The 27,834-nt window shown below is 41.5% G+C and overlaps 2 protein-coding genes across 2 annotated transcripts in view; one reads left to right on the top strand and one right to left on the bottom strand.

The window, feature by feature from the left end:
- Nucleotides 1–27,834, top strand: part of PARP1 (poly(ADP-ribose) polymerase 1) — a 90,822-nt gene that overhangs the window by 9,062 nt on the left and 53,926 nt on the right. The window lies entirely within an intron of this gene.
- Nucleotides 192–27,759, bottom strand: LOC137428048 (adenosine receptor A2a-like). The gene is made up of 4 exons (XM_068117988.2): nucleotides 27,379–27,759; nucleotides 20,548–20,829; nucleotides 15,508–15,522; nucleotides 192–506 (listed from the first exon to the last, which is right to left on the bottom strand). The coding sequence occupies exons 1-4, from the start codon at nucleotides 27,757–27,759 to the stop codon at nucleotides 192–194; spliced, it is 993 nt and encodes a 330-aa protein (XP_067974089.2).

Below are 27,834 nucleotides of genomic sequence, written 5' to 3' on the forward strand. Positions count from 1 at the left end.
GCCGCCTCGTAATTGATGTGATCATCTGCTGTTATCAGCAATGAAAATTTCACAAGACACCATTGTACACATGGAAGAGGACATCGACATTCCTCACTCTATCCACCGGTGGTAATTTGGAGGATGAGAGCTGTAATTATAAGGCTGTACGGTTGCATGACTGACAGCTGTGACATCCAAACTTAATCTCACTAGTTTGTCGCTCTGTTGGCGGAACTGCCGGAAGTTGGGAAGATCCGAGTCTTCTTGGATCGTCTTCCACCTAGTAAGATGTTAACGAAAGCTTGGCGAAACGAGCGCATGCGTAGTGCATAAAAAATTGGGTTCACAGCAGAGTTTGCATGTGAGAGAATGATTGCTGTCGAGAGGATTGGCAGGGGGATTTGGCAAATTGGGCAAAGGAGAATTAAACAGTTGATGATATGCAGGGGCACCCAGCACACTGTGAAGAGGAAAAGAACGAGGAAGAGGGAGATTGCTGTCTTCACATCTTTTGACATGGCCTTCTCCTGATGCTCCTGCAAATACAAAATTCAAATCAAAGGGAGATGCAAAGCGCCCTCCCTTTCTATAAGGGATCGTTTCTCTGTATGCAGCTTTAACATGGGGACTGAAAATTCGTTTCCCGGCTTCTAGTGGATGAAATCGGCTGTAAATTTCAGAATTAAATGCTTTGCACGTTGAGGTAATATCTATCTATAATTCCAGTAATCTCTGTATGTCTGTGTGTTTGTCGTTTGTCTGTGACCGCTGTTTCTCGACAACCACGGGTCCGATATACTTGAAACTTGCCAGGTATATTGCTGGGGACCCGAGGATGTGCCTTTTCAAGGTTTCATATTAATCGGACAAGTAGTTACCGAGCTATGGCGATTTCTTTACCAAACTCCGCAAGCCGTTCGCTTTGGACCAAACCATTTCATGTAAATAGAGGGGGGGGATTGTCACCGTACTCGCAAGCCGTTCGCTTTGGCTTTGCGAATGGACCAAACCATTTCATGTAAATAGAGGGGGGGGATATAATTTTAGATATATATATAGTACGGGCATGCCCTAGTGTTACAAATTTCATCAACGTCTGTTTCCACATTCTTGAGTTTTATTTCCTAAATATTCCCCAAATATTCCTCCAGGTCGCACAAGATCTGCCAACAACCCTCTTATGGTTAAACTGCCAAAATCTAGGCTCTCTGCTCACCTTCACTCTTTCATTCCCCTTATCTCCCGCCTCTGGAACAAACTCCCCCACTCCCTTCAATCCCACTCCTCCCTCCAGGTCTTTAAAACAGCTGTTCACCACCATCTCTTATAGTCAGGTTCACTAAGTTTTTTCATTCAAAAATTTTGGAGATTAGCAAAACTATACATTTTTGGAATATTCAGAGCATGAGGAATCCAAAAATTAATGTTGGCATTTGCGTAGACACCTTTGCGAAAATGACACTCAGAAAAGTGATGAAGATCTGTAAAAGCATATTCCTGAACGGTATAGACCTCGTAGATCCTGTGCATAGGACTTATGGTTCAATCTGATACTAAGAAGGCTGCTTTCTTGCTTTATAAACCCATACCTATAACTTCAAAGGACTTGCAATATCATGTGTTATGCAATACAGTTATATCACAAATATAAAGACAATGGTTTTCAATTACCTTTGTTTGTTGCTTTTCTATAATCCTGAGCACTATTTTGAGGCCTTTATTGGATTCCTTGACCCAGAAAACAGGATTAGCATATTTAATTAACTTTCTAGGTTGACGAGAAGCCGAGATAGCGCAAAATATGTATTTTATGGCGGCCATTTTGAAAATCCAAAATATGTGTCTGTGCAAATGTCAACATTGATTTTCGGATTCTGCATGCTCTGATGATTCCAAAAATGTACAGGTTTGCTAATCTCCCAAAATTTTGAACGAAATTATATTTGTTAACATAGTGAACCTGACTATTATCTTCTCCCATCCAAAACCTTGATCTTTTCTACCCCCGCTAATTCACCCCAGATCCACTTTTTTGAAATTCCAACTTCTTTCCTGGAAGTCCTTGCAGTCAGTGTCCATATGTTTTATACCTCTCCCACCTCCCCCCAAGCCCTCTCCCTCCCACAGTTCTCTCGATGTCCCTACTCTCAAATGTTGTGTTTGTGTCCTTCCCCCTCTCTCCCCATCTTGTCTATCGCTCCCCTTATTTTGTGTTTTATGTGTCGGTTTGACTTTTTGTGTGATTAATGTCAGCTCTTTCACAAGCCTCGATCTTGTATACAAAAACCCCCCCAAAAAACCCCTCAATCACGTTCGTGTCCGTCCACCCGCCCGCCCAAAATGTGTTGGCGCTCATATCTCAAGGGCTATACATTGAAACTGGCTGAAACTTGGAATATACATCGGCCAATAATGGCTTTCAAAATAATGGCCATCACTAGTTGGCCATCACTAGTTAATGGCTTTCAAAACAAATTCCACCGAAGTGCCATGGTTTTTGCTTTAAAATTAAATATCTATCTATAATTCCAGTAATCTCTGTCTGTACGTTTGTCTGTGACCGCTGTTTCTCGACAACCACGGGTCCGATATACTTTTAACTTGCCAGGTATATTGCTGGGGACCCGAGGATGTGCCTTTTCAAGGTTTCATATTAATCGGACAATTACTTACCGAGCTATGTCCAAAAAACGATTCAACCAATCAGAGAGCAGCGAACGATCGCGTGTGCCGAACGTGGCGGGCACACTCTGCCTCGGATGGCACATTTGAGAGCGTATTCATTTATTTCACGTTTGCAAACTATGTTGGCGTTAAACTATGTTTTACAACTAATAAAAACGAATTTGCGATTCATTCGCTTTCCTGCGCGTTTGTGCACGCGATGGCGATTTCTTTACCAAACTCCGGAAGCCGTTCGCTTTGGACCAAACCATTGCATGTAAATAGAGGGGGGGGGATATAATTTTAGATATAGATATAGTACGGGCAATGCCCTAGTATATATAAATACAGCAACAACACAACAGCCATTTTAAGGCCATTTTCCCTGCAAGAGCGGGGGTTAGCCTTGCGGTCCCCATTACAATCTTCTCCATTTTTACCCTATTTTCTGCATCTCCCCTTGTTAACCCCCTTGCCCGCATTTCTTCTTCGACCATCTTCAGCCAAGTCTTTCTCGGTCTTCCCCGTCCTCTACTTCCTTCTACATTCATTTCCATCACTTCTCAACCAGTCACTTTCATCCTTCCTCAACACATGACCAAACCATCTCAACCTGTTTCTCTTCACAGCTTCCATCACAGGCTCTATTCCCATCATCTTTCGCAATTCATCATTTGTCTTCCTCTCTCTCAATCCACCGAACCATTCGCATTTCCACCCTTTCCAGCCTTCGTTGCTGCTCTACGTTCATTACCCATGTCTCGCTCCCATAAATCATAACACTTCTCACACATGCAGCATACACCTTTCCCTTCAGCTTCAACGACATTCCCCTCCTCGTCAGTACGCCACTCAGTTCCCGAAACTTCTTCCATGCACATCTCACTCTAGCAACCGTTGCTGAGTCTGATCCACCTTCTCCATTTCGCATGTCTCCGAGGTAGCAAAATGTTTTCACACCTTCCAGCTTCACGCCATCTCCAAGATCCAACTCAACATTTCCTCCATCTGCAGCTCCCTCTGTGCACACCTTACACTTTAATGTAGCTGCCACACTGGTTAATGACCCTCTCAAACCACTACATTTTTGATGAACCCACTCAGCGCACATTGTACATTGAATGGAATTCACTCCGACACCCTTCCTGCACACAGCACACGGCCACTTCCCAGTTCTTTCCACCTCACCACATGCTTTACCACTTGCCATCACCTTCGTTTTTCCGATATTCACCTTCAGACCTTTTGTCTCCATACATTCCTTCCACTTGTTCATCTTCTCCTTCAGACCATCCATACTTTCTACAATCAACACCATATCATCTGCATACAACAACTCCCACGGTAAACCCTCCTTTACGTTCTGAGCCAGCACCTCCATCACAGCTACAAATAGTAGTGGACTTAGCACCGACCCCTGATGCACTCTCACCTTCACCTCAAACTCACCACTGTTCCCGTCCTTCGTCCTTACAGCTGTGCGCGCTCTTTTGTACATTGCCATCACGACTCTGATCAACCATTCCTCCACTCCTAACTTCCTCAATGCCCATGTCACTACTTCACGTGGAACCCTATCGAATGCTTTCTCCAGATCAACAAACCCAAGAAACAACTTCTTCCTCTTCTCCATGTACTTCTCCTGCAACTGCCTCACAATAAAAAGCGCATCTGTCAAAAAATAAAAAGCGCAATATATATATAAATATATATACATAAACTAGCACAGCAAACTAGAACGGCACTCGGTGGAGCGCATACCTCCGCCAGGCTGAACAGTTTGTTTTGTATCCCAATGATAGGCCGGATCTCGATTCGAACTTGAATCAAAATCTAATCGCTTGTTCTTCTCACCGAACCAACTCATCCACCTAGTTTAGTCATAACTCTTCCATAACTTTTTTAAATATCATGTTATATACAATGCATTCAGAAAGTATTCAGACCCCTTCACTTTTTTCACATTTTGTTATGTTGCAGCCTTATGCTGAAATCGTTTAAATTCATTTTTTCCCTCATCGATCTTCACTCAATACCCCATAATGACAAAGAGAAAACAGGATTTTAGAAAGTTTTGCAAATTTATTAAAAATAGAAAAGTGAAATATCACATTGACATAAGTATTCAGACCCTTTGCTATGACACTTGAAATTTAGCTGAGGTGCCTCCAATTTCTCTTGATCACCTTTGAGATGTTTCTACACCTTGATTGGAGTCCACCTGTGGTAAATTCAATTGATTGGACATGATTTGGAAAGGCACACGCCTGTCTATATAAGGTCTCACAGCTGACGATGCATATCAGAGCAAAAACCAAGCCATGAGGTCGAAGGAACTGCCTGCAGAGCTCAGAGACAGGATTGTGTTGAGGCACAGATCTGGGGAAGCCTACAAAAAAATCTCTGCTGCATTGAAGGTTCCCAAGAGCACAGTGGCCTCCATAATTTTTAAATGGAAGAAGTTTGGAACAACCAGGACTCTTCCTTGAGCTGGCCGCCCGGCCAAACTGAGCAATCGGGGGAGAAGGGCCTTGGTAAGAGAGGTGACCAAGAACCCGATGGTCACTCTTGCTGAGCTCCAGAGATCCTGTGTGGAGATGGGAGAAACTTCCAGAAGGACAACCATCACTGCATCACTCCACCTTCTGGGCTTTATGGCAGAGTGGCCATACGGAAGCCTCTCCTCAGTGAAACACACATGAAAGCCCACAGAATCTTGTTACTCAAAGTCTGAGAGTCCTTTCGGTGCTTTTTTGCAAACTCCAAGCGGGATATATATATATATATATATATATATATATATATATATATATATATATATATATATATATATATATATGTGTATATGTATATGTATATATATATGTATATGTATATGTATATATATATGTATATGTATATGTATATGTATATATATATGTATATGTATATATATATGTATATATATATGTATATGTATATATATATATATATGTATATATATATATATATGTATATGTATATATATATGTATATATGTATATGTATATGTATGTATATATATATATATATATATATATATATATATATATATATATATATATATATATATATATATATATATATATATATATATATATATATATATATATATATATCGTCAGATTAAATAAGACGCGGGCGTAGCTTCAGGACGTCGATCTTTAATTGTCGACAAGCTTTCGACCAACGAAGGTCTTCTTCTGAGTCGGCCCCAAGTTCAACGGAAGTCTATATCTATCTATAATTCCATTAATCTCTGTGTGTATGTGTGTATGTGTGTATGTTTGTCTGTGACCGCTGTTTCTCGACAACCACGGGTCCGATATACTTTAAACTTGCCAGGTATATTGCTGGGGACCCGAGGATGTGCCTTTTCAAGGTTTCATATTAATCGGACAAGTACTTACCGAGCTATGGCGATTTAGCCGTTCGCCGTTCGCTTTGGCGTTGCGAATGGACCAAACCATTGCATGTAAATAGAGGGGGGGGGGTTCTGTGGTCGTTGCGAATGGACCAAACCATTCATGTAAATAGAGGGGGGGGGGGGGTTCTGTGGTCGTTACTGCCACGTGGTTTCAAAGTTTTTTTTTGTTGTTGTTGTTTGCACGCATGTTTTTTTGCACCCACGTACGGGCACGCCCTAGGATGTTTACACACACACACCCCTACACAAATTTTTTTTTTTTTTTTTTTTTGGCAAGGAACGGGCACCCACGTACGGGCACGTCCTAGCTTATATATAGTACGGGCATGCCCTAGTATATATACACAAAGAATTAAGTTAAGCACCCCCCCCCCGTTTTTTTACAACCTCGCACATTACAAGTTTGTTGTCGTCAAAACAGTGTAATATACCCATGATATTGCTATATTTTCTGGAGAAGTGATATTATGGTCACATAAAAACATAACAATCATGCCGTTTTCAATATTTTATTCTGAATAATTTAAGGTGAAATTTTTTGGGAATTTTAGGCATATTTTCACCACAATTTAAGTATGGAGCTATAGGTCCATCACGGACAGTGTGGATGACGTTTATGTTTTCTAACGTACAGTCATTGTTCTGAGAAGACCTCTAGCGATCTTTGCGTCAATAACGTGTGTAGGACCCACGTGATCGGATCACTGACTCAGCCCTACGTCTCATAGACCCTGTAAGCCGTCGTATGCGTTGCTGTGGCAGGTTGAACCCCCTCGAGCACGTTTGGGACATGTTGGGACGACAAATTGCGAAGATGGTCCCTCCAATAGCCAATCTGGATGAATTGGAACGTGCATTACATCGGGAATGGAACAACCTGCTACAGCAACGCATACGACGGCTTACAGGGTCTATGAGGCGTAGGGCTGAGTCAGTGATCCGATCACGTGGGTCCTACACACGTTATTGACGCAAAGATCGCTAGAGGTCTTCTCAGAACAATGACTGTACGTTAGAAAACATAAACGTCATCCACACTGTCCGTGATGGACCTATAGCTCCATACTTAAATTGAGGTGAAAATATGCCTAAAATTCCCAAAAAATTTCACCTTAAATTATTCAGAATAACATATTGAAAACGGCATGATTGTTATGTTTTTATGTGACCATAATATCACTTCTCCAGAAAATATAGCAATATCATGGGTATATTACACTGTTTTGACGACAACAAACTTGTAATGTGCGAGGTTGTAAAAAAACGGGGGGGGTGCTTAACTTAATTCTTTGTGTATATAACAACAACAACAACATGCATTTTAAGGCCATTTTCCCTGCTAGAGCGGGGGTTAGCCTTGCGGTCCCCATGACAATCTTCTCCATTTTGCCCTATTTTCTGCATCTCTCCTTGTTAACCCCCTTGCCCGCATTTCTTCTTCCACCATCTTTAGCCAAGTCTTTCTCGGTCTTCCCCGTCCTCTACTACTTCCTTCTACATCAATTTCCATCACTCTTCTCAACCAGTCACTTTCATCCTTCCTCAACACATGACCAAACCATCTCAGCCTGTTCCTCTTCACAGCATCAATCACAGGCAATATTACCATCATCTTTCGCAATTCATCATTTGTCTTCCTCTCTCGCAACGATACTCCGCACATCCATCGAACCATTCGCATTTCCACCCTTTCCAGCCTTCGTTGCTGCTCTACGTTCATTACCCATGTCTCGCTCCCATAAATCATAACACTTCTCACACATGCAGCATACACCTTTCCCTTCAGCTTCAGCGACACTCTCCTCCTCATCATCTCCTCCTCAAAAAAAAAATATATATATATATATATACACACACACACACACACACACACACACACACACACACACACACACACACACACACACACACACACACACACACACACACACACACACACACACACACACACACTTTATAACTCTTCAAAATGTTATTACCCAAATCTAATGTGCTGGGTTAATGGCCTAATGGATAAGGCATTGGACTCCCAAGCTGGGGAGTGTAGGTTCGAGTCCCATGTGGGTTGAATCTTTTTTTACTTCTTACGTTTTGAAGTCTTTTATGTCGTCTTGAATATTTAATCGAAGGGAAGCGCAAAGGGCCCCTCCCTTTATTTCAGATGGTTTATTTTTCTGCAACTTTAACATGGGGACTGAAAATTCGTTTCTCGGCTTCTACTGGTATATATATATATATATATATATATATATATATATATATGTAATGGCACAATATTCACTAACTTTTGTGTCTGCAGTTTATTCATTCTTCTGGCTTGCAAAGTAGTCATACCATGAAAGTATCCTTGTTATATGATATGTGTATATGTACAAAGATATAAAAGAAAGAAATAAAAAAACTTTGATGTGTGTATTGTGTGTTTTATTCACTATTTTTATTGCGAACATTAGCCCAAAATGGCATCCAAAAATGGGACATCACGTGACAAGTATTGTTGAAAATGAAAAATAACATATGTACAGGATATTGTCTTTGTTTACATTTTGACCCTAGTTTGGTTGTGGATGAAAGAAATATATCCACAAACAATCACTTCCGGAAAGGTGGTTACGTAATCAATAAATCGATCAGACTGTTACCGGGAACGTACGTTACCTCCGTGTCCACTGAAGTTTCACAGTTTGGTTAATCAATTATAACAATTCCTAACTATCTGTAGAATACTGACTATGTGATGAACACTTCTTGCATTGAATACTTTTCCTTAGTATTCACACAAGTTCTGAAACCCTGACCTTGGGGATGAAAATTTAAAACTTTCGCCGAAGATAATATCCGTGTCCACTTTGTAACGTACGTAGAACCCCCTTAGGCTTTCACACCGCGAAAGCAAAAGACGGGTTTTCAAGCCTCGTGGGGTGGTGGAATGCCTATCACTCATCATCCAATCAGATAGATGCCTGAAGCAGCCGCCAGTTCCGAACGAACGCTGAAATATGAAACGCATTTGATGATTTGAATGAATGATGATGCGTTTGAATGATGATTACTTATAATTTTGGTTTTTACAGAATGGAGGAAAGGCGTTACCACCTGAGACTGAGACTAAAGCAACCAAAAGAATCGCAGCCAACAGCACCAGACGTGAAATCAGTGAAAGCGAAAAAGAGTAAAGCAGAGCGTCAAAGAGATTGGAGAAGAAATATGAAAGTTAATCCACAACGCTATGCAGACTTCAAACAAACGGAAAGTTTGCGGGTAAAGTTGCACCTAATTAGTCTGAGTGAAGAAAAGCAAGCACAATACAGGGAGAAAACACGGTTGCGAGTCCAGCGGTATCGTGCTAAAAAGAAGCTGGAGTTGGATGGAAGTCATGCAACCACAAACAAGTACACACCCAAAACGCGTTTTAGGAAAGAACGCCAGCGAGAAATCTGGAGACAGCAGAAAACCAAGCAGAGGGGAAAACAAACGGCACAAGCAAGAAGAAGATCAAATGAAAGACGTAGGCAGCTCTATCAGGAGAAGAAGGAACGATTGCAGAAATCCAACAGTGCCACTACAAATAAAACACCGGATCAAACACAGCCTTCGTGCTCCAAAGAGGCCCTACGCAAAGCAGTGTACCGTGCTAAGAAAGGGATGCCAAAAAGTGGAGATCAGTACGCGGCAGTCCTCTCACAACTTATAATCAAGACCACTCCAAGAAGAAAACAGAGACTGAAACAGCATGGCATTATTGAAAGTCCAAGATGCAGGAAATTCTTGCAGTTTGCAGGCGAGGCAATACATGCTCTCAAAATGACAATTGTCCAGGTAAACAAGAAACGAAACTGTTCTTTTTCACTGTTTTCTTCAATTCCCCCCCCCCCCCCCCCCAAAAAAAAAAGACGATGTACAGTACAGCACATCTCGTGTTTGAAACTTTCATGTAAATAAGTTGACATGTTCAATAAACTGTTGTTTGCTTGAACTTGTGACTTTTGGTGTCCACCGTCATTATTGTAACTTACGTAGACGCAAGTGTTAATATGTCTATGGTTTGCCAAATAAAATTGATGTTAATGAGCTCAGTTACATTTGTCTGTGTGTGTGTGTGTGTGGTTGACATATTTGTAAATAAAGGGTGCTTTGAAAGTGCAGCAATGTAGTTTAGCAGAGACCTTTGATACACCATACTACGTAAGTTACGGTGTCCACTTGATGTATTTGTGATAAAATTAAGCAGTTTTATATTTTCTCGGCATTCATAGGTATATTATCATGAGGCACTCTTAACATTATTAACAATCATTAACAACCCCTGCAAATGTGTTGTTTCAGGGAGATATAGAGGGAAAGTGGACACCATGTAACTTACGTAAAAAAAAGCAGCTTTTTCATGATTGAGGCCATTTCATGAACAGTATGAACATTGCATTATCTTCTTGGGCTTTTTTTCTGATTGAGGACACATCCATCTGTTAAGTAAAAATTACAAGAACACTAAATGGAAGTATTTATTTTGCAACCCTCGTGTCCCACTTTTGATAGCGAGTATTGTGCCATTACATATATATATATATACAGTCATCCCTCGCTATATCGCGGTTCACTTTTCGCGGCTTCGGTACATCGCGGGTTTTTCTCGCTAGTATATGTAAAATTATATCGCGGATTTTTCGCTATATCGCGGGATTTTGCGGTATAAATGTATTTTTATATACTATTATTTTAAATATTTTTGTGGTAAAATAAGCATTTACTAGCCTAAAAAATTTAAAAACGTAAAAAAATAAGAAAAATACAGTAATTAAAACATATTACAAGAAATAAAATACTGTACATAGTGTACAGTAGAAGAGTAGACAAAGAGACAAAGAGTCGTGCGTATGGAAAACGCAGATGCGGCAGCTTCCACTTGCGCTAGTTACCCACGTAATGGGTAACTGTAATGCTCTTTCTGGCTGTGCAGTACATTCGTCATCGTCATCACCTTCATCGTCATCAGTACTGCACAGCTAATTCATCATCATCTTCATCACGCAAGTTGTAGTATTGAAGAGCCGGGGCTCTTGCTTGATACGGACGAAATGACGGGCAAGACACAAACTCGTCCGAGAAGATATTTATTCTCAAAACCAACTCGGGAACACTGAAAAGCCCGTTTATCGGGCTGCATTATAAAGCACAACCAGAAACCGAAAGCCACGCCTCTCAAGCGTGGCGTGCTTCGGCGGTCACGTGATCAACAGGTGTAGCTGATTATACCCGCACGCGCGGCACGCTTTGGCGGTCACGTGACCAGCCACTCTGGCACCGGGGATCCCCGCCGGTGACGTCACCGGCTGGAGCAAGGAGATTCTGATGCTGGTCTTGCTTGGGGAACCCATGGGTCGCTACAGTATCTTCAATCGTGAGTACCCATTAGAATTTTATATGTTGTTAAAATTACGTATGTTTAAGAGTGTAAAAAGTGTTTAAGAGTATAGGAAGTGTTTATAAGAGTATGGGTAAGGTTAATAAGAGTGTGGGGAGGGTCATAAAGCTTTAAAATATATATAAATAATAAAATAAAAATATGGTCGCTACTTCGCGGATTTTCGTCTATCGCGGGGGGGTTCTGGAACGTAACCCCCGCGATAAACGAGGGATCACTGTATATATGTATATATATGTATGTATATATATATATATATATATATATATATATATATATATATATATATATATATATATATATATCCAAATATATGTGCAGTTCTCCAGCTTTCAATGAGCGCAAGTAATGACGTCACTGCCATGTACATACGCTCTGCCTGTCAAGCTCTCAAGAGAACCCTCTGACAGAGCAGAATTTTGATCTTAGTTCAGATACTGTCATAAGTGTATGTAAAACTCACAGTTACCGACCTGGTTTCGCCCTTTTGGGGCTCATCAGGGCAACGCAGTGAGTATCTGAACAGTATCTGAACTAAGATCAAAATTCTGCTCTGTCAGAGGGTTCTCTTGAGAGCTTGACAGGCAGAGCGTATGTACATAGCAGTGACGTCATTACTTGCGCTCATTGAAAGCTGGAGAACTGCACATATATTTGGATTGGTTTGCTCCCGGCTGCATCCAGGGGATTCCATATAATGAGTGGATACCAGAGGTAATGTGCCATGTGGCAGATGGCACTTATCGCTCCCATTAAGGTACAGCATAGCTGGATGGGATACCTTAATGGCGGTTCACCACTGATGGTATGAAATTGCAAAGTGACTGATATATATATCTATATATATATATATATATATATATATATATATATATATAGATATATATATATATATAATATGTATATATATATATATGTATATATATATATATATCTATAGTATGTATATATATATATATATATATTATATATATATATATATATATATATATATATATATATATATATATATATATGTATGTATGTATATATATATATATGTATGTATATATATATATATATATATATATATATATATATATATATATAGATATATATATCAGTCACTTTGCAATTTCATACCATCAGTGGTGAACCGCCATTAAGGTATCCCATCCAGCTATGCTGTACCTTAATGGGAGCGATAAGTGCCATCTGCCACATGGCACATTACCTCTGGTATCCACTCATTATATGGAATCCCCTGGATGCAGCCGGGAGCATATATAGATATATATAGATATATATATAGATATATATATATATATAGATATATATATATATAGATATATATATAGATATATATATATATAGATATATATATATCTATATATATATATAGATATATATATAGATATATATAGATAGATAATCGTTAGATTAATCGTTAGGTCGGACACTCAGGGACCTCTTGGTAAAAGCAAAGCACCCACAGCCCCACAACAAAGAAACTAGGATCCCTGGCTTCTATAAATGCACAGCAAACAAATGCATTATTCACAAACATTTACTAGAAGGAAACAAATTCTGTAGTTCTAGCACTGGACAAAATTCCCCATCACCTCCTATATGAACTGCAAATCTACATGGGTCATATACCTAATCACTTGCCAAAAGTGCACCAAACAATATGTTGGAAAAACTGAAAATACACTCTACACACGATTTAATAACACCCGGTCAGAAATCAATAACTTCCACACCAGTCAGGGCAAATCTCTGCCTTACACGATACAATTTAATCAACCGGATCACTCTATAAATGACATTCAGATCTCTGCCATTGAATCAATCACAAATCGATCACACACCACGATTCTGAAACGTGAGTCCTTTTGGATACACAAACTTCGGACAAAAGTCCCTCATGGCATAAATTTTGATGACTAAAGCATGTTCCCACATCACCCAATCAAATTGTTAACCGTAACCCATTCATTCATTCATTCATTCATCATTCATTCATTCATTCAGTTTTCCTTTATATGTCATTTATATAAATATATAAATATATTATATGAATATAAATGGGATATGAATATTTGCTTGTGTGTTTATGTATGTATATCTCTATATTTGTATATGCACGTGCACTCTAACGGAAGTGACCGTAACGGAAACGGTCACTTCCGTTGAACTTGGGGCTGGTGAGTGAGCTTTGGCGTGGCTCTTCCTTCTGTATGCATTTTCTACACACGTCGCACATCTCACACAGATATCACCATACACGCTTGACTGATATACATGCCTGCTGTTTTTGTAGACTCAGAAGAAGACCTTTTTTGGTCGAAAGCTTGGTCGACAATTAAAGATCGACGTCCTGAAGCTACGTCCGCGTCTTATTTAATCTAACGATTATATATTCAATACAAATGAGACGCCCTGCTCGTACTTTGGAGTTTCTACTATTTCTTACAGTTATATATAGATAGATATATATATATATATATATATATATATATATATATATATATATTATATATATATATATATATATATATATATATATAGATATATATATATACATATATATTAATAAACATGCACTGCATGACCAAAAGTATCTGGACACCAGAACATCGAACATCTCATTCCAAAATCAGGGGCATTAATATTGAGTTGGTCCCCCCTTTTCTGCGATAACAGCCTCCACTCTTCTGGGAATGCTTTGCACTAGATGTTGGAACATTGCTGCGGGCATTTGCTTCCATTCAGCTACAAGAGCATTAGTGAGGTCGGGCACTGATGTTGGGCAATTAGGCTTGGCTTCCAGTCGGCATTCTAATTCATCCCAAAGGTGTTCGATGGGGTTGATGTCAGGGCTCTGTGCAGGCCAGTCAAGTTCTTCCACACCGATCTCGACAAACCATTTCTGTATGGACCTCACTTTGTGCACGGGGGCATTGTCATGCTGAAACAGGAAGGGCCTTCACCAAACTGTTGCCACAAAGTTGGAAGCACATAATCGTCTAGAATGTCATTGTATGCTGTAGCATTAGGATTTCCCTTCACTGGAAATAAGGGCCTAGCCCGAACTCTGAAAATCAGCCCCAGATCATTATTCTTCCTCCACCAAACTTTACAGTTGGCACTTTGCATTCTGGCAGGTAGCGTTCTTCTGGCATCCGTCAAACCCAGATTCGTCCGTGGGACTGCCAAATGGTGAAGTATGATTCATCACTCCAGAGAACGCGTTTCCACTGCTCCAGAGTCCAATGGCAGCGAGCTTTACACCACTCCAGCCGATGCTTGGCATTGCTCATGGTGATCTAAGGGTTGTGTGCGGCTGCTGGGCCATGGAAACTCATTTCCTGAAGCTCCCGATGTACAGTTGTTGTGTTGACATTGCTTCCAGAGGCAGTTTGGAACTCGGTAGTGAGTGTTGCAACCTCGGACAGACGATTTTTACGCACACCGCGCTTCAGCACCCCCAGTCCCATTCTGTGAGCTTGTGTGGCCTACCACTTCACGGCTGAGCTGTTGTTACTCCTAGACGTTTCCACTTCACAATAACAGCACTTGCAGTTGACCGGGGCAGCACTACCAGGGCAGAAATTTGATGAACTGACTCCGTTTTGACTTCCGTTTCCGGTCTTGCTGGCGAGGGTTCGTTTATTCTCAGCTCTCCATGCTATCCATCGAAATCGAAGTTAAGTAATTGTTCCCATTTGTATTTTCGTTATAACTATTTATTTTATGGTGTATATATTGTCTCCCGACGAAGATTTTCGGTGCAAATCTTTCATACCTGTATTGAAAATCGTGTTAATTCGGGTCGTGTTTTGAGGCCTTGTAGTTGTACAGTGAACACTGTACAACCTTGAGGCTTTGTTTTTCTCCCAGCGGTCCGTGTTTTTGTGATCCAATAACTTTCGTTCTCTGTTTTCCCAATCTTTTCACCCCATAGCCCTCTTCCTTGTGTAAATCACAACTCAAAAAAATCCAAAAAAAAAACATTTCCTTCTCTGTTCTCATTCGTTTATTCATTCTTATTCGTTCGTTCGTTCGTTCTTCGACCACGTGTTTCTCCCCCATTTCCCCAGATAGATTGTCAAATTTCAACTCGTTATTTTATCGTCCATGCGTTATTGTTTTGATTATAGTTACTTTTGGTTTGAATTTCCTGTAACTTGTAATTATTTAATCGTGTTCTGCTCCTCATGTGCGGCCTTGTAGTTGTACCCCCGTTGGTGTTTGTTATCTTAATCGTGTTTTGCTTGGCTCTTAGTTTTTTTCCCTTCTACCCCGAACATAATACTCTGTCTAACGTTCTAAATCCCCACCTCCCCCCCCCCCCCAACCCCCAAAAACCAAAAAAACAAAAAAAAACAAAAACATTTATTTTCCTTTCTCCACGTGTACTGTTGACTCATCCTGTATTTTCTGTCCAGGTGTGCTGTTCGCCCCGCCCCCATTAACTTCTTGCCATCCACCGTTTGCCCTTCACGTGACTCGTGGTGGTCCCTCTCGGCTCTCCCCCCGTTGGTATTTTGTGCACAAAAGATTGTTCACGGTTCTGTTTAAATATTATTTAAATATGTATAACCTTTCCCCTTCAGTGTTTTACTCAGTGGTATTTTACAACACGCTGTTTTTCTTCCTATTTAAAAGGCTTTTCTCAATTTCCTCTCCAACTCATTCCACCTCAAAAAAAAGAAATTCAATATCTTATACGTCTCCCTCACTACATGGTCTAAATTCACATTAATTCCATCCCTCCTCCATCATTCTGAACCGGATTGCTAACTTGAAAATCACAACAAACCCAATTTGTTTTCAATGTTCGTCTTTCCTTAATCATCCACTTTCTAAACTCCCCTCTTGCCCCTCCCATCCAAATCCCTCCCCTTGCACCTACACTCCTAAACTCCCCCCTTGCCCCGCCACTCTTAAACTCCCCCCTACCCCTCCACTCCTAAACTCCCCCCTTGCCCTTCCACTCCTGAACTCGCCCCTTGCCCTTCCCCTCCTAAACTCCCCCCTTGCCCTTCCCCTCCTAAACTCCCCCCTCACTCCTCCCCTTCAAAACTCCCCCCCAACCCCTCCCATTCAAATCTCCCCCCATACCATTCCTCTCCAATTCTCCCTCCTCCCCCCTCCTCCTCAAAGCTGCCTCCTCCCCACTTCGTCTCCCTTCTATCTCATACCTCCACCCCCCCCAACCTTCTTCTTTCCTCTGCCCCCCCTCAAACAACCCCTCTCTGTGCCTCATCCCTTCACCTTCAAACCTTTCATCCTCCTCATCCTTCCCTTTCTTGGAACTCTTCTGCAATCGCTGACACACTAACAACTGCTCTCCCTACCTCCCCCTCTCATCCTTCATCTTACCCTACTCCTCCCCTCCCCTGTCCTGTACCCGATGCTCCCCCTCTCTCTTCATTAACGGTATGGACCTCAAACATCCGGGGCCTTCGCTCAAACCTGACTGATCTCTCCATACAGGTTGCTTCTGACAATCCAGACTTGATCTGCTTAACAGAGACTTTCCTCCTTCAAGATGTCTCTGATTCCTTAATATCTCTTCCTGGTTACTCCCTCCTCCGGTATGATAGACCTGAGCCTCGGCCTGGTGGTGGGGTGGCTATCTTTATCAAAAACTCTCTTCCTCACTCTCCTTGCACTGCCCTCTCTCCTCCTCACCCCCAGGAGTACCTCTGGCTACGGCTTCCTCTCCGCTCCCACCTTTTGTTCATATGTGTTCTGTACCGTCCCCCAAACAGGGATGACTCCATCTACATTTCACTGTCTGACAACATGGACCAACTTCTATCCACTCATCCCAACTCTCTCTTCCTCATATGTGGTGACTTCAATTGTCATCATGCCACCTGGTTGGGTGTGGGTTCCTCTCTCACCAGTCATGGCACCTCAGCAAAGGACTTCTGTGACTCACTGGGATTGACACAATCTGTCAATTTCCCGACCCGGATCTCAGCCAATGGAGTATCTTCTCTTCTAGACTTGGTTATGACTAACTTCCCTGCTAATGTCTGCTGCTCTTCTTCTGCTCCAATCGGTTCTTCTGATCATGTGCTTGTCAAAGTGGACATCTCTCTGGCCATTCTCAGAGAGCCTCCTCAGCGTCGACGAGTCTGGCATTTCACTCAGGCCGACTGGGACGGTCTTCAAGCAGCCATCAATCGTCTGGATTGGTCTCCCATCTCCACTGCCTCTGACATCAATTCTTCCTGGGAATTCTTCCAAAGCAAACTGATCTCTCTCATGCACAGATTTATCCCATCTCGCCTTCAGTTGTCTTACCCTTCCTCCCGTCCATGGTACACTGAATCTTGTGGTGAGGCAGTTGCCCTGAAACAACTTGCCTTTGCCTCTTGGAAGGCTAATCCAACTGAAGGAAATCTCAGTTCCTTCCACCAAGCTCGGAACAAGTGTGTGTCTACCCTCAGGAGTGCCAGGAAGCACTATCTCTCCTCACTCAAGAATGAACTCTCAAACCTGTCTCCTTCCTCCAAATCCTGGTGGCGTCTGGTCAAATCCGTTTCTGGTGTTTGTTCCCCCTCCATCCCCTCCCTTACCTCAAATGGCCACACAGTTGACATCGCACGTGACAAAGCCGAATGCCTCAACTCTGTGTTTGCCTCAAAATCCTTAGTCCCAAACCCATCTCTCTCTGTTCCCACCTTTCCCAGTCGAACCAAACTGCTCCTGGACTCTGTGACCTTCTCTCCTGACAAGGTGGAGGAGTTTTTGTCAAACCTCGACTCTGATTCTGCAACTGGACCAGATGGCATCAGCCCACGGGTCCTAAAATCCTGCTCTGCCGCTCTATCTCACCCTCTCTCTGTTCTTTTCACCCTATCCTTTGCTCAAGGTCATCTGCCAGCATCCTGGAAATCAGCTAACATTACCGCTTTACACAAAAAAGGTGCAAAAACAGATCCTTGCAACTACAGACCAATCAGCCTGCTCCCAATTATCAGCAAAGTCATGGAATCCATCATTGCTTCGGATATGAAATCTTTCCTCTTCTCCAATGGCTTGATCTCTGATCATCAATTTGGTTTCAGACCAGGTCACTCTACTCTGGACATGCTGCTTCTGCTGTCTCAACAATGGATGGAGGTCCTCAATGCCAAACAGGAAATCAGAGCTGTCTCCCTTGACATATCACGTGCCTTCGATACGGTCTGGCACCCAGCTCTGCTCACCAAACTCTCCTCCTATGGTATCCATGGAAATCTCCATGCATGGCTTGCGGACTTCCTCTCTGGTCGTAGTCAACGTGTGGCCCTGAATGGATTTCTCTCATCTCCCCTTCCCGTTCAGGCTGGAGTTCCCCAAGGCAGTGTGCTGGGCCCTGTGCTTTTTCTGGTCTTTATCAATGATCTCTCCGACTCTGGAAAATCCTCTGTATCTCTTTGCTGATGACTCCACTCTCTGCCGCTCCATTCCTCTTCCCTCAGATCGGCAGTCTGCAGCCTCCTCACTCTCTGAAGACCTGGACAAAATCACAGACTGGTCAAACATGTGGAACATGTCTTTCAATCCTGACAAATCTCACACTCTTACTATGTCTCTCCGAAAAGATCGACTGGACAACCCTCCCATCTACTTTCTCAACAATCCTCTCCAAGAAGTTCTGTCGCTCAAGCTTTTGGGTCTCACCATCTGCCATGATCTTTCTTGGGAAAACCACATTTCCAAGCTGGCCTCCAAAGCCAGTCGCCGACTGGGCATCCTCCGTCGTGCGAAGTCCTTCCTAGGCACACCTGAGCTCCTCACCACATACAAGGCTTTCATCCGCAGCTCAATGGAATACTGTTCTCCCCTATGGGCTGGTGCTCCTGCCTCACACCTGGCTCGGCTTCACGCTGTTGAATCCAAAGCTTTCAGAATCATTGGAATCTCCCACGATGAAGCTATCTCTGAGGGCCTTTCACTCACTCACCGCAGGCAGGTAGGTGGTCTTTCTGTCTTCTACCGACTCCTCTCCGGCCTTGCTCCCCCAGCTCTCTCTGTGCTCTGTCCCCCAAATATTCCTACAGGTCGCACAAGATCTGCCAGCCACCCTCTGATGGTTAAACTGCCGAAATCTCGGCTCTCTGCTCACCTTCACTCTTTCATTCCTCTTTTCTCCCGCCTCTGGAACAAACTCCCACACTCACTTCAATCACACTCCTCCCTCCAGGTCTTCAAAACAGCTGTTCACCACCATCTCTTATCTTCCCCCATCCAAAACCTTGATCTTTTCTACCCCCACTAATTCACCCCAGATCCACCTTGTTTGAAATTCCAACTTCTTTCCTGGAAGTCTTGGCAGTGTCCATATGTTTTATACCTCTCCCACCCCCCCCCCCCCCCTTCCCATGCCTCCCCCCAAAGCCCTCTCCCTCCCACAGTTCTCTCGATGTCTCCATGTCTCTCGGTCCCTGCTCTCAAATGTTGTGTTTGTGTCCTTCCCCCTCTCTCCCCATCTTGTCTACCGCTCCCGATGTTATTTGTTTTGTGTGTCTGTTTGTCTTTCTGTGTGATTAATGTTCGCTCTTTCACGAGCCTCGATGTTGTATACAAAAAAAAAAAAAAAAAAAAAAAAAACTGCCTTGTTGGAAAGGTGGCATCTTATGCCGGTGCCATGTTGAAAGTCACTGAGCTCTTCAGTACGGCCCATTCGACTGCCATTGTTTGTCTATAGAGATTGCATGCCTGTGTGCTTGATTTTATATATACCTGTCAGCAATGGGTGTGGTTCTATAAAATGAACTTTTCTAGAGCATTAATTGGTTCCTCCTGAGAACACAAGGGTAGTCCAGCATGCACAGGAGATTTTTTTTAATGTCCATTCTTTTCTATACTTTGCCACATGGCACATACCATATTTAAGGGGCCTTTTCTATGCCCCTGGCATTTTTCCCAAGAATAAAATTATATTCTTCCTTTTTGTCACTCCAACAAAATTATCTTCTGTTTGTTACTATGTTTTTACAATGCCCAGCAGTATCCAATCAGGAAGTATTTTTGTGATTTGTAGACTCACCTCTGCATTGCCATGTCGTTCGGTTGCAATCCGACGCAGTTGCCATCGAACCTGTGCAAATATGCGCGCATAGATTGCGAACATTATGAGCAGCGGGAAAAGCACACAGCCGAAGAAGTTGAAGTACACCATGTACGACATGTCGATGATTGGTACAAATAAGCAAAGTCCACTTTGTGGAGGTCCCTTGTTCCAACCCAAGGCGGGTACCAGCCCAATGACGAGTGAGATCACCCAGGTGATCACAATGATGATGATGGCATTGTGTGGTGTCATGATTGCCTGTATGGGGGTGGGGGAGGGGGGTGGAAAGATGAGCATGGGTGAGACTTCCGTATGTGTAGGGGAATCTTTGTTTTTGTAACGAAGGAGGTTTTCGTATTTTAGTCGTGAGAAAAACGTGCCACAATTATGGGGAATTGGTGTGCTATTCCTATTTCGTGCTGATTCGTTTCTTACCCCATTTCATCCAGATGGGATGGATGGCCAACACTCCTGCACACTCCTGCACACCTGCACCTGCATTATCTAAATTGCTCCCAATGTATATATATATATATTTTTTTTTTACAAGGCTTTTTTTGTTTTGCAGAAGTTAGCTGGGTATGGGAGCTTGCAAGCGCAGTTACCCTGATTATATGCAGCCAGGCAGGGGGACGTTAGTTTGTCGTTACCCTCCCCCCCCCCCCCCCCCCCCAAAAAAAATACACCCAAATCCACCTTTTTCAAATTCTGTTTTCATTCCTGAAAGTTCCAGTGGTGTCCATTTGTTTATTCCTTGTACCCTGCCCCAGCCCTCTCCCTTCCACAGATATCCTGATGTCCCTGTTCTCTACTGTTGTTGTGCTTCCCTCTTTCTCTCCTCTTGTCTCCAGCTCCCTTTATTATATGTTCTATGTGTTGGCTCTTATAGGAGCCTCGACTTGGTATACAAAAACAAAATAATACCATCTGGCCATGGGAATAGTATCCAATTGTAAGATTGTTCCATCGTTGTCCACTACTGTGAACTTCATGGAAAATACTGGAAGTGCCATCTTCACATTGCATAAAGACATGATTTCGCTGCACCCAACTACCAAACGTGACTGTTGTTGGTCGTGGTGAAGTTTGTGACCATGTTGATACAATGTCAATAATAAGTTGTAACAACGACCTTCGACGCAGGATCAAGCCATTCCACCCATCATGCCTGCCATATACCAATACCACATTCCATGATATAAAGTAAGGCAATTCTATGTATGTATGTATGTATGCATGCATGTATGTACAGTATGCATCTGTGAGCATGTCTGAAAATCATGGGAAAAAAACAACTTCTGGGTCAATCTCCACCAAATATGGCATATGTGCTTGGGGAACCCCGGGTCATGTCATGTTCGACACAAAATAATTCCTGCTCACTCCCTCTCCATCCTCCAGTGAGAATCGGGAGATAATTTGCGATTTTCACTTGTACAAGGAGATGAGTGCAAGTGGTCTAATCAATGACGCCTGCTGAAAGGAGTGGGTATTACTCGTTGAAAAAAATCAGACTCTCCACTTCGTTTCATTGGGGGAAAAGGGGATGTGGGGATGAGAACAGCGTGGCCATAACTGAAGTCTTTAAAATGCAAATAAAATTAATATTTTGACTTGGTTTTTTAAATTATAATTCTCAGGACATATTAAAAAATTTTTTTGCGAATCTTAGTATTTATTTAATCTTCATTTGTAGAGTAATTATTCAAAACGATTGCAATTAACAAGGTATGTGGTATTCAATATTCACTTATCTATACTATAAGAGAGACGTCTGTGTGTGTGTTGCCATTTTTCACGCAGTGTTGTCGCCGGGTACACCGGTTGTCGCGGGGTACACGGGAGTATTTTAGGCCAAAAAAATAAAATAATACATTTCAAAATTTTTCTAAAAAAAATTGTTGGATTTTCTTTGTTAATGACTGTCAAACCGATACCACCGGTCAAAAGTTTTAGAACACCTGAATTTTTCCAGTTTTTTTTTTTTTAAGCAAAAGCAATTAAATTTAAGCAATTCAAGTCCAGTGAATAACCTGAAATGGTACAAAGGTAAGCAGTAAACTGCTCAAGGTAGAAAAAAAAAAAAAGTCGGTTAGTAAAAACGGGGAAATAATGTAAATTGCACAGTTATATTGTAAAAAAAGGCCTTCTTCAGGGAACAAGTAATGGGTTAACAACTTACAGCTGTTCTGCAGCAATGTAAGTAAATTAAGCCTTGAAAGTTGATGTAAACAATTCCTACAGGTGTACCAACCTCTGCTGATTACTTGATTACAAACCCCCTGTCTGTATAAAAGCAGTATTGGAACAGACTGTTATTACACCCTCTGAAGCATTATTTGGACAATATTGCACTGCAGGAAGTAGTACATTGCTATCATAATGGTGAGAAAAAAGCAATTAACAAAGGAAGACAGACAGACCATTATAACCCTTAAAAGTGTAGGTCTTTCCTTTCGAGAAATTGCAAAGAAAGCCAAGGTGTCAGTGAGTACAATTTCCTACACCATCAAAAGGCACTTGGAAACTGGAGGAAACTCTGACAGGAAGAGGTCTGGCAGACCCAAAGCCACAACAGAATCAGAAGACAAGTTTCTGAGATTTAATCGGCTCACAACAGAATCGGCTCACAGAACAACAGCTTCAAGCACAGCTTAACACTGGTCGAAGTAAGCAAGTCTCAGTTTCAACTGTGAAGAGAAGACTTCGAGCTGCAGGTTTGACAGGTCGAGTGGCAGTAAGAAAACCATTGCTAAGATGGCAAAATAAGAAAAAGAGGCTTGCCTGGGCCATGAAGCACTGCCAGTGGACGACTGAAGACTAGAAGAAGGTCTTATGGACCGATGAATCAAAATTTGAAATTTGTATGCCGTTGAGTAGGCGAAAGGATGGTTCCTCAGTGTGTGCCACCAACTGTCAAATGTGGAGGAGGAAGCATGATGGTCTGGGGCTCTTTTGCTGGATCCAGTCGGCGACTTGCACAGAGTGACTGGCACCCTGAACCAAAAGGGCTACCACAGCATTTTGCAGTGCCATGCAATACCCTCTGGTATATGCCTAGTTGGTCAGGGGTTCATCCTACAGCAAGATGATGACCCTAAACACACCTCCAGGCTATGTCAAAACTACCTTTGGGGCAAAGAATTAGACGGTAGGCTTCAAATCATGGAATGGCCAGCACAGTCTCCAGACCTAATCCCCATCGAGCTGGTTTGGGATGAACTGGACAGAAGGATGAAAGCAAAGCAACCTACAAGTGCAACACATTTGTGGGAACTTCTGCAACAGTGTTGGGAAGAACTTCCCAAACAATATTTGATTTCCATTGTAGAAAGAATGCCACGAGTGTGTTCGGCGGTTATATCTGCAAAAGGTGGCTACTTTGCCGAGTCAAAAATTTAAATTAAATTTTGTTAAACAAAATGATTCTATGATTTTTTTTTTATCTCCAATTGTTTATTTGTTCTATGCGTAATTTCAGAGTACATTGAAACATTAAACTGCGTAAATTTCAATAAACTGGAAAAATTGAGGTGTTCTAAAACTTTTGACCGGTCGTGTAAGCCTTTGTAACTGGTAATAAACTGCCGTTGTAACTATGTGAAAGGTAATATTAAAAGATCCCCGAGCCCATTCCTTAGTAGGTGTAGGGAGGTGTTTTGGCACCCACAAAAATATATATATATATTTCTTCAAAATGCCAACAGGATTAGAACAGCACTGGGAAACGCCAGATACACCTGCTAGAGTATGGTAACAAAGTGCTCTCTGTACTATCCAATTGAAAATCATCTTCCCAGCAATGCTTGTTTCTGAGAAATAAAAAAATTCTTCCCCAAATATCGCTTTCATTTGCATAGTATTTAAATTGCTTGGAAATGTATATTACAACAATATTTCTCATAGAATTGCACAACTAATTCGTAATTCTTGAACATAATTCTTGAATTGATGAACAAGTACCATTTTGAAATAATTGAAATGTCCAATGATTCATGATAATGATGAATTGATGAAATGTAGAATTTATATCTTTCAACTCAACGCAATACACAATTATTATGGTGATTTCAATGCATAAGTGGGGAGAAAAAAATATATGAAGAAGCCGTTTGGAGTTTGGAATTTGCAAAATAAATGAGAGGAAGCGGGTTATTGGAATTTGCAATGAAAAAGACTTGTACATCATGAACACCTTAACAAAAACAATGCAAGTCTAAATGGAACCACTAAAACTTATATAGATTTCAATTTTGTCAACTACAAGATTTTAGCAACAGATGCGACTGTGCTAAGCTGTTTCAATATGGGCATTGTCCATCGACTGATAAGGTGCAAGCACGTACTCAACCTAAAGAAAAAAGAAAAAAAATCAATAATAATTGATACATTCAGACCATCAAAACAGAAGAGAATTCCAAATTGAGCTCAACACCAGCTTCCAACAGTTTGAATGAATAAAACCATGTTTTGAATACAAACAAAGTAACGGAGGTGTTGAAATTGCCAGGCCCATAAGTTGCAAAGAAAGGAAAATGTAGTTGCAAGAACATGTTATCCAATATGACCAAAAACAAGTTATCCAATATGATGAGATCCCGTTTTTAACATCAAAAAGCTTGAAAAAAGGTAAGGCCCCTGGAGAAGATGAAATTAGTATAGATGCCATCTAAGATGATTGTGAACTGGTCCATAGTAAATTAGAAAAACGATTTGCAAAGTGCTTCAAAGGTTGGAATTTTTTTCTATAACTTGGAAGAACTAAGCAGGTACTGATCCACAAAAAGGAGATGCATTGGAGCAATGGATGTACTGTCCAATTAGCCTTCTCTTGAGCACATATAAATCGATCACAAAAATATTCAATAACAGACTCAGGATTGAACTGGATAATGAATAACCAACCATAGCAAGCAGGTTCTCGAAACGGATATGCAACAATAGATGACTTTCATTCAATAAATCAACTTCTGTAAAAATCAAGAGAATATAAACTGCCTTGTGTCTTGCATTCATTGATTATGAAAAAGTCTTCGACATTGTGGAAACAAATGCGATCGTGCAAGCTCTGCATCACCTAAATGTCAACTCTAGATGCATCGTATATTAATGGTGGTATGCAATGGTGGATTAGTGGCAACATCAAGATCGAAAATGGTGTCAGACAAGGAGACACAACATCACCAAAATTGATCACTGCCCACAAGAGTGTTCTTACAGATAAATTGGAATAAACCGATCAAAAAAGATGAAGCCATCTACCATTTTCAGATTTGATTTCAAACAATTCTGAACCATTATGTAAAAACAAAAGATTCCAATTGATCATTGCAAAATAGAAGAAAACGGCAATTAAATCTACTTGGGCCAACTCGTGCGAATGGTTACGATCACTTTGAAGAAGTGACGAGACATACTAGAGAAGGATGGGAAACATTTGGGAAATTAAAACAAATTGTAATGAAAAGCAAACTGCTCTTTTGTCTGAAAAGGAATGTTTACAATCGGCAATGTGTTCTCACAGCAATGACATATGGCCGTGAAACATGATCTCTAACGATGATGATAGAGCAAAACATGATCACTATGCAAAGAGCCATGGCAATATGTTGTCTTGTAATCAAAAGGGACAAAAAGAGCAACTTATGTATCGGACAGAAAACAAAATTCCTTAGTGAAATTACTTTTCAAAAGAAGAAAACAAAAAACTGAAACGTACTTGGTCTGAAAACATAGCACTAGGAGTGTGAATGAATGAATATAAATATATGAATTGAATGAATGAATGATCGTTTTAAGGCCATTTTCCCCGCTAGAGCAGGGGTTAGCCTTGCGGGCCCCATGACAATCATGGTTCCCTGTTTGAGGCAATGTTTTTATGGCTGGGTGCCCTTCCTGGCCCCAACCCTTAGTCGCCTCTTACAATGCGCAGGGATACGGTGTACCTATTCTAAATCGGGGTACACACCGGGATCATTCATCCCAGCAAGCTGGTACTCAATTTGCCGACCTCAGAAGGATGACAGGCTGAGTCAACCCCCCTGGTGTTAATTTAGCGATCAACCGGGATTCGAACCCGGGATCCTAGGATCCCAAGCCGGCACCCTAACTGCTAAGCCAACACCAGGCTAGCACTAGGAGTGTACAAGAATAATTACAAACTGGCAAATTGTAGAAGCCGCTAGAAAAAAGAGGTAGACCAAAAAAAAAAAAAAAAGATGAAGAGATTAAATAACAAGAGCGAGAATTGCTTTGCAATACATGTCCCCTACCGATGTGATATTTTCTAAGTCCAGAATGGGCAAAACTGAAAAATTGGTGAAATGCCCTGAAACTCGAACTTGTTCTGTAACTTGTCATAATAAAGCCATATCCCAAGTTTCAGTTGAATATGTTGAAGAGTGTGGGGAAAAGGTCTGAAAAACCACAGGTGGGACTGACAGATGGACGGTGAAACCAGTAGGAGACTAAAAACTATTACTGGAGTGAAATAGCCTCAAATTGCATCGAATAGAACAGAATGGACCATGTTGAGGGAGATCTTCATCCTGTGGTGGTCAAGTCAAGTCTAAATTACTGACTGGTAATCTTTAAACATAAATGCTGATAAATGTTTCACTTTTTATGAAAATGAATAAAATAATTTGCATGAAACTTTTTTGCCATTATGTGCTCATGGCTATGATTACTATTCCACTGAAGAATGTTTAAAGCAAATCAGCGATGCTCGCAATGGCACGTATTTTGTGATTGCCATCATTATAAATAAAAAAAACATCAATAGAGACAGCTCAACTACTTACCGACCTGATAACGAAGGGGGTTAAAGATGGCAACGTATCTCTCAATAGCCACAGCCAGGAGACTGAATATTGAGCTCTGTGTGAATGTGATGATCGAAGAAAGCATGAAAAGGCAAAGCAAAAATTGGTTTCTTGGAAGACCTTGGTCGGTCAAGATAGCACAAGGAATAGCTACCAGCCCGACAAATACGTCCGCCACTGCCAGAGATACGAGGAAGAAGTTTGTGACTGTTCTAAGCTGTCTGGTCCGTAACACTGCAACACAAACAAGTCCGTTTCCACCAGCTGCTAACACTGCGATAGCAAGCTCACTGATTATGTACAAGAGATTAAGATTGCTTGTAGGATCTTCTCCAGCACTTGGACTCTCCGTTACAGATTCCATATTCGTGTAAAACCTCTGTTTGCACCATTCGACTAAAAGCTCCTTTTGAAGGGTGTTTTCCATTTGGCTGAACAG

The sequence above is a fragment of the Myxine glutinosa genome, chromosome 5 (genome assembly GCF_964187855.1).
Source record: "Myxine glutinosa chromosome 5, kmMyxGlut1.1, whole genome shotgun sequence".
Lineage (NCBI taxonomy): Eukaryota > Metazoa > Chordata > Myxini > Myxiniformes > Myxinidae > Myxine > Myxine glutinosa.

Coding starts and splice junctions, on each gene's coding strand:
- LOC137428048 (XM_068117988.2), bottom strand. CDS start 27,759: ATGGAATCTGTAACGGAGAGTCCAAGTGCTGGAGAAGATCCTACAAGC. Junction 20,830..27,378: donor TTAACCCCCTTCGTTATCAG/GTCGGTAAGTAG, acceptor ACCCCCATACAG/GCAATCATGACACCACACAA.